Source organism: Mizuhopecten yessoensis, unplaced genomic scaffold (genome assembly GCF_002113885.1).
Source record: "Mizuhopecten yessoensis strain PY_sf001 unplaced genomic scaffold, ASM211388v2 scaffold10593, whole genome shotgun sequence".
Classification (NCBI taxonomy): Eukaryota; Metazoa; Mollusca; class Bivalvia; order Pectinida; family Pectinidae; genus Mizuhopecten; species Mizuhopecten yessoensis.
In genome coordinates, this window is record NW_018408624.1 from 41,948 (window position 1) to 55,583 (window position 13,636).

General features: G+C 34.3%; 2 protein-coding genes across 4 annotated transcripts in view; both read left to right on the top strand.

The window, feature by feature from the left end:
• Positions 1 to 12,575, top strand: part of LOC110461266 — a 15,470-nt gene extending 2,895 nt beyond the window's left edge. The window contains exons 1-3 of one of the 3 annotated variants that reach the window (XM_021514682.1): positions 9,832 to 9,984; positions 11,640 to 11,802; positions 12,341 to 12,575. In XM_021514682.1, coding sequence (XP_021370357.1) covers positions 9,942 to 9,984; positions 11,640 to 11,802; positions 12,341 to 12,560 — 426 coding nt within the window. In that variant the 5' untranslated portion in view covers positions 9,832 to 9,941 and the 3' untranslated portion in view covers positions 12,561 to 12,575. Of the gene's footprint in view, positions 1 to 9,831; positions 9,985 to 11,639; positions 11,809 to 12,340 lie in introns of those variants that run through there. The other 2 variants (XM_021514680.1, XM_021514681.1) reach the window with 2 other exon arrangements.
• LOC110461264 lies at positions 40 to 5,378 on the top strand. The gene is made up of 3 exons (XM_021514676.1): positions 40 to 181; positions 661 to 878; positions 4,296 to 5,378. Exons 1-3 carry the CDS (start codon positions 45 to 47, stop codon positions 4,454 to 4,456), a joined length of 516 nt encoding a protein of 171 aa, XP_021370351.1. The 5' UTR covers positions 40 to 44; the 3' UTR covers positions 4,457 to 5,378.
• Positions 12,576 to 13,636: the final 1,061 nt, after the last annotated feature.

The following is a 13,636-nucleotide window of genomic DNA, read 5'->3' on the forward strand; positions in this document are numbered from 1 at the left end:
TTGAATCTACGACATTATACATATGGTATCTTTCAGGAGTAGCCATGACATCCGATTGCTATTCCTCTTCCAACGAGTACAGTTACAAGTACCACAGACTGGTGTACAAGACTGAGTCGTTCTACTGTAATGATGGATGTTGTGGAGTGTACCTTGGCTACCAATACTGCTGTCCTGACGAGTACGTATTAGTACACATCCGGGACCTGTAATAGAAATACGATATGATGTATAAATCAACCATGGACCTACTATAGTGTAGGAGGAACGGTACACTTAATTCATGGCTATATTGGAATGACATCTTTCACATTGTCAATATAAGACCTATATGGATCCATTAAGTAATATTAAAAACTGATATTGTTACATAGATCATTTTTGTTCCCAGGATTCCAGAATGGTATTTCGTCGTGTCATTTTATTTAGGTTTTCATTCGATTTCTAAACATCCAGACTTCTTTTTATTGTGTGTACAAAATCATTTTGCATATAAATGTAAAACTTAGTTACGGGGTATACGATATCGACGAAATTGTGACTTGCCTGATGTTTTTGTCAATCTTCAGACAGCAGAATAATAACTGGTAACAATGCCCTGATGAGAGCAGCATCTGGTATATACATTATTGTATGTATATTATGTATGTTTATTTTCAGATCCAATGCTTCCGGGGGGATCATAGCCGGTATAGTGATCGGCAGTCTGGTCGGCGGAGGGCTATTCGTATCCTTTTTTGTGCTCATATGTGTGTACTGTATGAACGCCAAGCGACGCTCCGGGACACCGACGACCGGACGGGTTTTCGGGACACCGGTGACCGGATCGGTTTTCGGGACACCGGCGACCAGACCACATATAACATACATCAACACGTGTGAGTATGAAGTGGATCACGGCATCAGACAACCCTACTTGTCGAAATAGTTATACTTCAATGTCTATGAAATATTCTGTTGGATTAAAAGTATTTCGTAAAATAGTAAAACTGTCTTTCTGATATTGAGTTTGCATGAATTCGTCAGTAGTGCAGTTTTTATGGTGCTCTGAGCTGTATAATAATGCCGAATTCATTTCTACCGAAGGAGTATCATTATTTGTTCTGCAATTATTAAATGTTTCAAAACAAAATCAGTTCTTAACCTCACTGGCCCTCGTCACTGAATAATTAAAGAAATCTCTCCGAAATATCATCTGCGTCATATTTTCCTAATATATAACCATGAGTTTTTTTAGTATATAAACATGGAAATAATTTATGCTTTATCTTGATAAATTGTTACCAAATATTATTTACCAAGAACTTTTTATATGTTTTTGCGTAATTGAAACAACAGAAATTGCATGCAAGCAATCAGAACATGTAGTGTTTGTCTCAAAACCAATTGTTTGTGCGACGTCAAATCGCAGTTCTGGGTTTGTGTCTGTCCTTATCTCGTTCAACCTTTTAGGCAAGTAGTCTTGCGGATACCACATAAAGTGCACTTTTTCAAAACAGCTGGTTTCGACCTGGAACCTTTTTTCGATCTTGATAATTGTAATTTCCTTGATTGTTGAAATTATGGTATAAATTTATCTATAGTGTGCTGACGCTGTAGATTAAGTGAATTTTGTTTGGTTGTATATTTGTATGAATCAAATATTGACTCACTATTGTAGCATCAAATACTATAAAGCAATATCGTTTCCTGTTTGTGGACAATATTATACATGTATCCTGCCTGTGGACAATACCATATGTTGTCAGTGGACACTAGAAATATTACCCAAAGCGTACAAAAGTAGCTATCACCCATTTACTTCAAATGGCGTGACATATGGAGAGGTAAGAACATATTGTGTACGGGCTGCACTTGACTTCTTTATATACCAAACGCTTCTATCAGAACACCAGCAGTATCAGAATGGTTTTGATGAACCCCGTACTTCAAGTCCTGTCGAACTTAAGAGAGAGAGAGCAATAAGCCTATCTGCCACTTTTATGACACCCGTCTCCTCTTTATCTACCCCAATCTAGTCTCAGTGGTGTCACCCTAGTAACACGTAGCACCTTTAGGTCTCAAAAGTTAAAAAACCTACAACATATTACTAAATGTTACGATAATTTAGGACTGGTGACGCTGTATTGCACTAGTAAGCACTTGTGTCATACAAATCCAGATGCTATAAAGAAATAAAACCCAAACCAAATGACCTTTATCAGCCATCAACATAACGCATTAACAATGGTACATCATATAAGTCGTTTTCAAGAGTATGTGATAAATTTGAAACTTAACCAACTTTTTAAACATGTAAAGTATAATACATTATTATCACATAGAAGCCAGTTGATGATAAGCGTACCAAATGCTAGTAGTTGGTCAGGGGTACGGTCAATGGGAAGGTATACATGTACACGTTTTATGATCGACCTATCTGGGGGTGTTAAAATAAACAACTCTTAAAACAAAGAATCACGACATTGTGTAGTAAGGGGAGTCATTTCTACAATACAATACAAATCTTAATTCTGATCGTTATAAAGACCACTTAATTGAATCTCCAATGTGTGAGTGTAACGGATCTTTCGAAACTGCTTCACATTATTTTTCTGAATCCAATCAATATAATAATATTCGCCAGACTCTCCAACAGAATTTGAATCATTACACTTACAATCATCAGTGTATAAATGTCCTATTAAATGGTTGTAATAGTTGTAATGATATACCAAATAGAGATATCTTATCTCATGTATCAAACTTTATATCGCAATCAAAAAGATTTTCATTAATATAATCTTTGACTTACCCTTACCATTTTTCGGAACTTATACATTCTTTCATTTTTTGTTCATGTTATATGCATATAAGCTGTATAACCCACGGTGAACTACAATGATATAGCAGTACAAGATATACCTATTGTAATATAATATGGAATTAATTAGATACTACTACTTTATTCTACCTTCGATAATTACTAATTTACCTGTTATATACCTATTGAATGAAATTGGCTCTGGGCAGCTTAGATGTAGTGGGTTCTTTTTTCTTCTCTTAAGCTTACATCAAAATATGAAGTAACTCCTTTCAATTTTATTAAAGAATTATCATATTAATTGCAGGAGATGGTGTAGCCCTACTTACAAATCATATATCTATTTGCGTAAATTGATATATAATTTAGACCCTCAACAATGTATGGCTAGTGTTATATTATATGGACTGTATGGCCTGTATCTGTTGGGGGGAATAAATCCAATATCACCAAATATTTATACTCAACAGTTTACCTTATATGAATACTAGTAACGCATTGTCTATTACTTGATATTATTCAATGAAGATACTAGTCTAGTAAATATCTCAAATTAAATATCCCTAGTGAAAGGGTTACTATAACTCAAGAATATTGAACAAGTCTGTTTATATCAAGGAGTTACTTTCCCTTATCCCAATCATCATATCAATGCATACAAATATATGTCTGTGTTTATAACCACCTGTTGTAACCTTAAGGAGAGGACTTAGATAGACTATGCCTGATGTCTGATCCTATTGACTATTGCTTATATTGTCAATAACATTTTGCATTCGTTTTTTTGTCGGCGTCCTTTTATAAAAGGGTCTTTTCAGTTCTCTTTCGAATCAAGTATATTTGTTATTGTCCTTGTTTACGCAATGAAATCTATTAAATCTATTAAAACTGGGCAATCTGGTATCTAAAATCCAAATAATCATTGTCCTGTGTCTGCCCCAATTTTTGACTTTCGACGTCAATAAAAATTTGTCCTTATTGAAAAAAAATTTGTTTCTTTGAAATGTTTCTCTTTTTTATTTATTTATGTTTCTTTGTGGTTGTAAGCTTTATGCTATACATCATAAAAATCGAAAGAACCGTATATGAAGTATAGCATGCAGTTAACAGTAAGGGCCGAGGCGACAATGGAGGGGTTTTCAGCTGAACCAGGGATTTTCGTCTGTCACGTCTCCTTATTGGACATTAAAAACCCAAATTGACAGCTCGACCCCTCCACTACTTCAGCGAGCAACAATTGGGATTTCTATCTTTTCCTTCGCCGCCGGTATCTCACTAGACACCCGTCTCCATATCACTGAGCTGTTGCGAGGACGTTAAGTAAACAAAGGAAGGAAGCAGTAAGCACTGGTAGATGTACATGTATGATTGGCTACGTTCTTGTAAAAAAAACACCTCTTTAATTGGAAAACTTAGGGACATCAACCAGACATAAGAGTTGTCACTGCTAGAGTTATGATATAACTATCGTAAATAATATATGAAATTTCAGATTCTGTCCAGCCAGGAAATACAGATCAACCAGGAATGCAACCCTATCGTAACCAAGGTTTTACGCCGGACGCTGGTACCGCGTTAATTCCCGGACCTGTCACCGACACACCTGGTGGGGGTGAGGGGGTTGAATGTGGAGGCTGTGGCGGAGGAGATTGAAAATGCTATTTGTATATCAAAATGGTTTTGATTAATCATTTATAATATATAACATAGATGCATAAATAAATACCAAGAGGGATTATGTAAATTATATACATATAATGTATTAATTTGATAGAGTAACACTCAAGGTTCATTCTAGAAATATGCTTTCCATATTCGTGTACTAAAAGTATTATGTTTGAATTTATAAATCGTGTTCAGATATTGATAGGGATCAATGATAGACCTCCTCTGATTGAGTTTCATAATCCCGAGTTACATATTCAACCACGATATATAACCCTATAGATTTATTTAAACGTCTTTAATCCTAACGGAGGTAATCCGAAATGTCTATTTTCATTTTTTCTTTAAATATTTAGTAATTGATAATAACTTGCTCTATTGCAAGATTTATTATGTTTTTGTCGAGACTTTGATGTAGTTACATGTTTTCGTTATCCATTTAATAGAAATCATTTTCGTGTCAACGATATTAATGAAATGTATTCCGAATTATTCCAGGGTTAATAAATCAGCTGACGTTTGTGATGACAGCAAATTCTTCACCTACTACCAAAACATTCCTTTTGAATTCTCTATGAAAATAGGAAATGCAATAATGACGCTTTTAGGAAAATTAGAACTACAGGTAATACTTAAATATCGTCATTAACTTTCTGCATTATCGTGGATTCGGAGACCTTTGACTTCTACAGGCGGGCCCTTATGTAGTCTTATTGTAAATCACAAACACAATGTGTTCTCATGTGCATCTCAGAGGATGTCGGTTATACTCAATATATTCTAGTATGTATATGTTATCTTATACATTATACTAAAGCAGAATCGTTTATATATGTATATTATTTGTGTTCAAAACATACATTTACCTACAATTGCAAATCAAATTTACGATATTTTCTAGTAAAATTATCAGAAATATTTGTAATATTGTGTTTTGTTGTTTATGTTCTTTCAAGATGACAGGTAAACTTGATTTTTATTAAAATTTTATGAAGATATATCATTATAATTCATCAAAATAAATATAGCGTGTAGAGTTTCCTCTAGCAAGGGTAATAATATTATGTATGCATAGAAAATATGCAGTTAACTTCCCTCGGAAATTATTTCGACAGGTTTTGGTTTTAGCAAACTTAACATATTTTAATTATATACATTACTCTGACGGTCACTTGGACAGATTATCATTATCATCATTCTAAAAATAGAATGTTATTGATAAACGTTTTTGGTGCATGTCCGTTAGAGAGGGACTTGTTCTTTCGTATATAAAAGACCATCAAACCGTTCTCATGGTCCAACATCAGATTATGTGATTAAGCCTAATATTTTGTTCCAGCTATAATTTATTAAACAGAATTTAAAATGTTGATTTTTTTTGTCAAATGATTTAAGAGAGTTCTTAGAACGTCAGTTTGAGCATGAGAACGGTTTCTCATGATTCAACATCATATTATGTGATTAAGCCCAATATTTTTTTCTATAATTTATTAAACAAACACTATTTTTAAGAATGTTGGACATATTACAAGTATAATAACTCTTAATATGTTTGCTTTTTTACCGTGTCACATGATTTAAGAGAGTTCCAAGGGTTAGAGCCTGAAAACTGTTTCATGAATATTGGCCCTGATATTTGTCCAAAAATAGCTTTCCGTGCGAAAACTATTAAAGGAATACTTTAAATATTTTTCTGACAATTCCTCCAAATACTGAATCAATAACCACATCAAAAGTTATTTTGGACGACTTCGATAAGAAATTTTGGATAGTGGTTTATGTGAGATAAATCTTGAGATCTAATTTGTATTTCATGAATTGTTTTACAAATGCTTGCAGGATCGAGGACCTGTTCAATGTATTGTGGGCCGAATTAAAAATCCGATATGGCTGCAAGTGGCCACCGTGAATTTAGACACTTACATTGCGGTTCAGAATGTTTTTTTTTTCCAAAATTATATGACATAAGCATATTTATATATATGCAATCATAGGCGTCTAGAATCGCCTTTAAATAATGTACATACCGTGATATTTTCACATATTACTTTCAAGATTCAACACACTGATCAGTACATCTTTCATTCGCCTTCACATTTCATGCTAACCACTTCACTTAATTCTTCCCCTTATAAGAAATTTACTATATTACGAGAAATAAAATTCGATCAATCATCAGCATTCGTCATACATATATATTACAATTGTGCGACCGCACAACGCACCAAAAATAGCGTGCGCACATCGTGCATACATCGTGCACAACTGTGCGATTTAACAATCGTTCGCCCCGTTGTGCGCTTCTCACTGCACAAATGTGCGATTTGGTAGGATTATTTGATCAATATTACGGAACGAAAGATATCCGACACCCTCGTATAGAATAAGGAACACTGTATATAACTTTCGCATCCTGCCTGAAAAAGAGAGCTGATATATGTGACACCGTATGACCATTATGAAAGCACACCTGGGCGCTATGCATTTGTAATTTGCATTCGTTTTTGTCTAAAACTCCGGGTGGAAAAAACTGCGGTTCAGGTACAGGTACAAAGTGGCTATGTTTACCTGTATACGTGACCGTGTCGATATTTGTTATTTGACATGCGTCGATTTGGGTCGTTAAGAAAACACCGAAATCACCATTTCTTAATTTAAGAAAATAAAGATAAATGTAGAAAAATCAGCTAGTATATGACGCTATAATAAAGAAATATACTTGAAAATCAAGATTTTATGTTTAAATACGATGCCGTTTATATTGTTAAGCCGTTTCTCAATTTACACCAACCACTATTGTCATCGCACAACGTTAGTCCATCGTCCGCACAAATGTGCGCATGCAATTATCGTCCAGATTTTAATCGTTCGCCCATCGTGCATACATCGTGCATACACCGTGCGCACATCGCACGCACACCGCACATCGTGAAACGTTGTGCGATCCCACAACTGTAGCAAATAAGTATACATTCACATTTTTAATATAATATGTATATATATAAATAAAATTCCCGATATTCTTGTCCTAACTCTATTCGAATTATTATTGTAATACAATCTAGTTCTGATTAATGGTTAAAGTCACGATGGTGAAAAGACTTCGCACAAAGGTTATTAAAGGGTAAATATTAATATTTGGAGGCTCCGTATGGTATAACATCATGTAATTCAGTGAATTAAAATGTCATGTTAGCTTTAATTAAAAATAAACCAGACTTCAATATGTCTAGGTGCTAGTTCATATTCTTTGCAATAATTTGTAGTGCTGACTTGTTACTTGAGTGTACGAACTGATTTAAGGTAAAATGATGACTCAAACAAGTCAGTCCTTTTCAATTGCTAAACTATATCTTTTCCTTTTCGCCTGTGATAAACTACATGTATTTGAGCTGCTATTAGGGGCAATCAACTGTATACCTGAGTACGTCAGTGATACAAAACAGATTTGCTGGGTACTTTTAGGGAAATAGGACACCGGTCTTCATCATTGAGTGGTCTGCTTTATTTCAGGCATTATATTCACATATATTATGTTCAGACAATACATGTTCTACATTTATTTTGTAATTTTGATAAAAAAAATCGGTTTTATTTTATCAAAGAAAATTGCATTTATGCATCAATAATGTTTGGTATTTGCTGTGCAGAATAAAAGTTGTAAATTGATTCTAGGGTTTTAATCAGTGATCATAGCCTACAACTGAATGCATCCTTTAGACCTGAATTTGTACTGTTTTGGTAAATCAGAGGGAAATGGACAATGCTTATTCCGTCTTTGCGTATTGCAGAGTTATCTTCTCTTGAGAGCAGGTATTGATTGTTACGTCATTGGTTCGTGTGAGAAAATTACGTCGTTTTCTCAAAAATTGATGACGTTACTCTCACAAACAAATGACGTAACAATCAATACCTGCTCTCAAGAGAAGATAACTCTGCAATACGCAAAGACGGAATACTATTTTGCTCTGAACTTTTCATCACGCAGATACCAAATTTAAGATTTCTCTTATTTAACTACATGCCGACCCCCTGCTGCAGATACTGGTGATCTTTCATTTGCCGTTCTATTCATTCGGAACATCTCATATGCTTATCAATTGATAGTATCGTTACCATATAGTTTAGAGTGGAATGTCAAAAACGAAGAGCAAATTATATATTTCTTAACGTTATTTCTGTTGTAAAAACGTTCCTGATCGACATGTTTATCAGTGCCAACAATGCCCAACAATACACATGTTTAACAAGTCTTAAAACTAAAAACAACTGTATGTGTACTGTAACTGAAAACACTTTATTCCAGCTAACAAAGTCAAAATTCATTAACTTTCGGCATTGAAATGAATGTCTTCATAGAACATCACTTTGCTCCAGAAAGGCCTAGAACATTTTTTAAAGAGCAGGGAATGATATGTGAATACAAAGTAAAGTAAGTAGTAACTTTGGTGAGAATTTTTAACTTGTTGTGATAGGATTTAATTCATTGCAATTAAGTTTTTAATTTTGATATTTTAAACAGAGCAAACTCATGTTATTGGAAAATATGAAAGGTTTGAAACAATGTATCGTATTATACTCTATGATTGATAAGGACGTCAGATACATGTACGTCCAACATTGTAAGAACATCGTAATTATTTTGTTCATTTTGTTTTGTAAAATTACATGCTTTTGAATCACAATAATTAAAGCTAATTTACAATGAAATAATAAGTCATTAAACCATATAATATGTTGATTAAAAATCTAAAATACTCGTTAAAATCATTAAATCTGAAATTTAATTGGTAAGTTAGCCAACATATCAATATCTCTGCATCAAAAGACATAATTTCTAACTCTAAATTAAATACTTGATACAAGTTTTGCGTTTTGTTTTGTTTTGGAAATTAATAACTGCATACTCCATCATTAATAATATCTTTGGAACGTGTTCGTTTATATTTTATGAAGGTTAGTGGATTTTATATTTATCGTCTATGGTATGCTGTTTTACACTGCGAATGAACTGATAACTATTTCAAATAAGATGTGCACAATGTTGAACAAAAAGCGTTTAAAAAACTCGAGTTCCTGATATATTTACATTTTACGCTTTGTACAAATGCCAAATACAGTTGTATTTAAAATGCTGTTATCGAAATGAACATTACCTAATTGTTTACAATGTTTAAGTAACCTTTTTTGCGTCTACCTGCAGTTGTTACCACAGCACAAACACACAGGTAGCGTGTTCATATTTAATGTCTCATTCATAATAAATTATCACAGTAACTCTTTTCAGTCAGTATTTTACCCCTATATTTAGGCTGCGATGGGTAACTTTATAGAGAGTCTCGGCGTATTTATATAACATACTGACCACCTGACTGCCAGTGATATAGCGAGTACCCGCTCAACCGTAGGCAGCTGTGACAATGAGCTATGCGTAAAAGTTAAAAATAACCAACAAGGGAATCTACGATTCAAGATGGCGACACTGGGTATGCTGTTGATACTCCTGTCCACTACAGGTAATATTTACTAACAGTTCTATATCCTATGTCAGGTGATTATACCACCATATTGTGTATTACTTGATGGACGACAGATGACGTCATAGATGGTCTCGTATCAGGCTCCTATGTACCCGTTATTGTAATTAAACTGTAGTCGGTCTGTAAACGACGCATATGTGTATTTTTTTTATAAAGTCCTCTTTAATACATAGGCGTGTTTCGTTGTACAGTCACGCACATGTCTTCGCATACATGTTTACATGTGTGTCCTGCAGCATCCTTAAGTATTCATTTACAACAGCTGGCCGACCACTACTTTAATGTCAGTTTATATATATATCACAATTCCGTATGTGGTTTGTTATTGATCGGCGATACGCCTCGGGACACTTACCGACAACCAACCCTGTAATAAACCAGACGTATTTGCTTTAAACGTCTACACACAGGTATCTGATTTGAATGCAAATTGGCCTCGGTACACTTACCGACTACCAACTCGGTAACAAACAAGACGTATTTGCTTTAAACGTCTAAACACAGGTATCTTATTTGAATGCAAATTGGAGATATACTATGCACATAATTAATTGAAAATTACGGAACTGCTCACAATTTCCCACCTCGGGTAGGGTTTGTTTCCATTATCATAATTCCGGAAAATATTTAATAAATTCATTCAGACCAGTACAATACATGAAAAATCGTAAACGGAAATGTTTTTTTCTTTGAAATGAACTATGTATCGGTTTTCCAAAAATATTGATTTTGAGATGTCGAATTTATCAAATTTTTAAATTTCCGTTAGTTAGACACGATGGTAATGCGTTGTCAAACTAAGATCGGTTAAACTGTCATTAAGTCTTTCGTTACTCTGTAGTGATATTTGAAGTGCTCATTCTAAAGAATATTTATTCTTTTACGGTGGTGTATGTATTGCGTGTATTCATTTAACATTTTAAAATTATGATGCTGGATACGATCTTATCCGAAATATGTCATTTTGAGAAGTTTAAGTATTGTTTTAGTGTGTCATATTTACTTTAAACATATTTTTTCCTCTTTTTTTTTTTTTTTAATTTTAGGCAAATTCTTACGTCTTCATTATTTTCAGTGTTTTGAAATATATTTTGATGTCTACATTACAATAAGTGTTTTGAAGTATATATGATGTTTACATAACTATCAGTGTCTTGCACGGATATATGCCTTATGTCTTCATTGTTATCAGTGTGTTGTACGGATATTATTGTACGTCTACATTACTGTCAGTGTGTCACGTATTAATAGTGTGGATACGGCTGTTCTGTGCAGTAACATATATAACGTTCTATATATGTCACTGTGTAAACGATACAGGTGTTAGTTGATAGAATCCCGTATCTAACTGACAAAAATGATTTTAGCAATAGTTAAAACATCCAATAATTTGTTAAAATATAACAATATTGATATTTTATTTTAAGAATGATTTGAAAATGCAATTTGTTTTTAGCGTTCTGATATGCAATGCCATCTTTTTAAATACTATATATTAAGTAAACAAACATTTACTCTGTCAAGTTATGGTACCGACGGACAAGTAGAACATGTATTCTTTATATGTTTGGCATTTATTTATTTATTACATTCTATTGAATCTTCTACATTATGCATACGATATGTTTCAGGAGTAGCCATGGCATCCGATTGTTATACCACTACCTCCTACAGTTCCGTGTACGGCAGTGTGAGGTATAAGAGTGAGTCGTTCTACTGTAATGACGGTTGTTGTGGAGGGTACTCTGGCTACTACTACTGCTGTCCTGCACCAGACTACTACGGCTATTCAGAGTATGTGTAAGTACGCAACCGGAACCGGAACCGGATATAGAAATACGATCTGATGTTTAAATCGACCACTGGCCTTCTATGGTGTAGGATGAAGGGTACACTTAATTCATGGCTATATCGAAATGATATCTTTCACATTTGTGAACATCAGACCTAAATGGGTCCATTTAGTAATGTTAAAATTCCAACATCGAAAAGATATGGACTGATATTGTTACGTAGATCATTTTTGTCCCTGTATACCAGAATGATATATATTTTTTCATTTCATTTTATTTAGTTTTTTATTTGAATTCTGTACACCCGGACTTATTTTTATTGGGTGTGCAATATCATTTTGCATATATGCAAAACCATGTTCGTGATATACAGAATCGTTAAAGTTGTGACTTCCTTGTCAGGATGTATGACCTTGATGTCTTTGTCAATCTTCAGCTAGCTGAATAAATACAAGGCGATGTCCCCTGTAACAATGTCCTGGTGAGGGCAGTATCTGTTATATACAATATTGTGGTATATTATGTATGTTTATTTTTAGATCCAATGCTACCGGGGGGATCATAGCCGGTATAGTGATCGGCAGTCTGGTCGGCGTAGGGCTATTCGTAGCCTTTATTGTTTTCATATGTGTGTACTGTGTGAACGCCAACCGACGCTCCATGCCCGGACAGGTTATAGGGACACCGGCGACCGGACAACAAATCACATACGTCAACACACGTGAGTACAAAGTGGATCACGTCTTCAGACAAACCTAACCGTCAACATAGCTTTACGTGAATGTCTATGAAATATTGTGATGGATTTAGAGCATTTTGTCGTAATTGAAACAACAGAAATTGCATGCAAGCAACCAAAACATGTAGTGTTTGTCTCAAAACCAATTGTTTGTACGACGTCAAATCGCAGTTCCGGGATTATATATGTCCTTATCTCGTTCAACCTTTTAGGCAAGTAGTCTTGCTGATACAACATAAAGTGCAGGAAGATCTCACTTTTTCAAAACAGCTGGTTTTGCCATGGAACATTTTTTTGATCTCGATAATTGTAATTTCCTTGATTGTTGAAGTTGAGGTATACATTTTTCTATCGTTTGCTTACGCTGTAGATTAAAACATTTTTTTTTGGTTGTATATTTCGTCTTTTTGTTTTAATGCTGTGAAATATTTTGTCCTTTTGTTTCGAGGCTGTGGTGTAGTTCTTCTGTTGTTTAGACGCTGTGGTGTAGTTTCTCTGTTGTTTAGACGTTGTGGTGTAGTTTGTCTGTTGTTAAGACGCTGTGGTGTAGTTTGTCTGTTGTTTAGACACTGTAAAATATTTTTTCCTTTTGTTTAGACACTGTGGTGTAGTTCGTCGTTTGTTTAGACGCTGTGGTGAAGTTCGTCTGTTGTTTAGACGCTGTGGTGTAGTTAATCTGTTGATTAGACGTTGTGGTGTAGTTCGTCTGTTGTTTAGACGCTGTGGTGTGGTTCCTCTGTTGTTTAAACGCTGTGGTGTAGTTCGTCTGTTGTTTTGATTCGGTTGTTTACCGGTGGTAAATGTATGTCTATTTGACTTCTGATTGTTTTTATCACAATCATTTTTTTGTTTATTTTTTTTATATATTTTTGGATGTATCTCATATCGACTCAATATTTGAGGATCAGATACAATAAAGCAATATCGTATCCTGTTTGTGGACAATCATATCCTGTCTGTGGACAATATCATATCCTCTTTGTGGACAATATCATATCCTGTCTAAGGACAATATCATATTCTCTTTGTGGACAATATCATATCCTGTCTGTGGACAATATCATATCCTGTCTATGGACAATATCATATCCTGTCT